At 45.5% G+C, this 1596-nt stretch overlaps 1 protein-coding gene across 1 annotated transcript in view; it reads left to right on the top strand.

Annotated features, from left to right (window-relative positions):
• Positions 1–126: 126 nt before the first annotated feature.
• Positions 127–1596, top strand: part of LOC107465620 (protein root UVB sensitive 6) — a 4669-nt gene continuing 3199 nt past the window's right edge. The window contains exons 1-5 of the mRNA XM_016084599.3: positions 127–701; positions 800–898; positions 986–1099; positions 1302–1373; positions 1462–1572. Coding sequence (XP_015940085.1) covers positions 390–701; positions 800–898; positions 986–1099; positions 1302–1373; positions 1462–1572 — 708 coding nt within the window. The 5' untranslated portion in view covers positions 127–389. The remainder of the gene's footprint in view (positions 702–799; positions 899–985; positions 1100–1301; positions 1374–1461; positions 1573–1596) is intronic.

The following is a 1596-nucleotide window of genomic DNA, read 5'->3' as shown; positions in this document are numbered from 1 at the left end:
TTCCAGGAAAGAAAAAGAGGAAGCACGTGGGACGGAGAAAGCAGAGTGCAGCCAAGTGTATGGAGAGAAACGACGTCGTATGGGAAGGGTGGCTGGCAGTATTATTATTGATTAGGCATTGCATTTTGGAGCTGTGGCCTGTGAGTTGTGTGACTTGTGACAAGCAGCCTCAGTAGGTCCGTTGATTAATGAAAGCCACCTGTGCCGCGCCTCATATTCTCCACCATTCCATTCCATTTCCTCTTCTTTTCAATTCCAATTCCAATTCTCATTAGACTCTTTCGATCAAATCTATGATCTCTCTCTCGTTCCCTTCACTGCTACATACTGCGTAGCAGTAGTAGCATTGCATTTCTATTTTTATTTCAATTCTCAATTTTCGGAACGACATGGCTCCCATAAACCTCAACGTCAAGCAGTCGGCAAACTCCACCACCGCTACCATTGCGGCATCCTCGCCGGACATACTGGTGCGGGAGACCCTCCGCATCAGCGCCAATTTGGCTTCCTCCTCCCCCCTCCTCGACACCCCGCCCGCCCTCACCCTTCCCGCCTCTCAACAATCCACCGTCAGATTCATCTGCTGCGAGGAGATCGATGGCCGCAGATGGAACTATGTCGCCGACGCTGACGCCGGAGGTGGATTCAAGAAGAATTCATTTCGCGCTCTCACTTTGCACTCTCCTCAAGCTCCTCTAGATGTCATCTCTCTCTCTCTCTCTCTCTCTCTCTCTCTCTCTCTCTCTCTATATTCTTCTGCTCCATTTGCGACAACTAACTATTCGTTTTTCGATTGCAGGGATTGATGTCATTCGTTAGATCGTATGTTGTTCCGGAAGGGTTCCCCGACAGTGTTACTCCTTCTTACGTTCCTTACATGACCTGGAGAGCTCTCAAGGTACTCTCTTTTTTGTTGCATTCTCTCAAAACTCACTCTGACCTTGTGAATGAGCCTGTAGTAACATGTTCTTTCGATTTCTCATAGCACTTCTTTGGTGGAGCAATGGGAGTTTTCACAACTCAAACGCTTTTGAGTTCTGTTGGAGTTTCCAGAAATAGAGCTACTCCTGGGGCTGTAGCTATCAATTGGATTCTCAAGGTAACCGATTATAGACTTATACTTTAACCAACAATTCGGATGGTCGGATGGGATGGTCCTTTCTGCTCAATAGTTCTTCCATGAAGATGTACTGATAGAGCTATTTGTGACATAAGTTCTTGAAAACAGCTCAAAGCTTGAACATCATTTGGATTGTCGTACAGTATTTTTCACATTAATGTGCTATTGGGTTTTTGTGTAGGATGGCGCTGGTCGTGTTGGAAAGATGCTTTTTGCTCGGCAAGGAAAGAAATTCGATTATGATCTGAAACAGGTGCAAAATTACTAGCTGTTTCTGGACAGTTCGATAATATAACTGTAGGCATCATACAATCTGCTTTCTGAAAGTTATTGTGTTACAGCTGCGGTTTGCAGGTGATCTTTTAATGGAATTGGGTGCTGGAGTGGAACTGGCGACTGCTGCGGTGCCACATCTATTTCTTCCTTTGGCTTGTGCTGCTAATGTAGCAAAGGTTTGATTTCTTTTTGTTGTGGGT

Source organism: Arachis duranensis, chromosome 1, assembly GCF_000817695.3.
Source record: "Arachis duranensis cultivar V14167 chromosome 1, aradu.V14167.gnm2.J7QH, whole genome shotgun sequence".
In the NCBI taxonomy this organism is placed as follows: Eukaryota; Viridiplantae; Streptophyta; class Magnoliopsida; order Fabales; family Fabaceae; genus Arachis; species Arachis duranensis.
The sequence above is the reverse complement of the archived record's forward strand: the minus strand, read 5'-3'. Positions and strand labels throughout refer to the sequence as shown.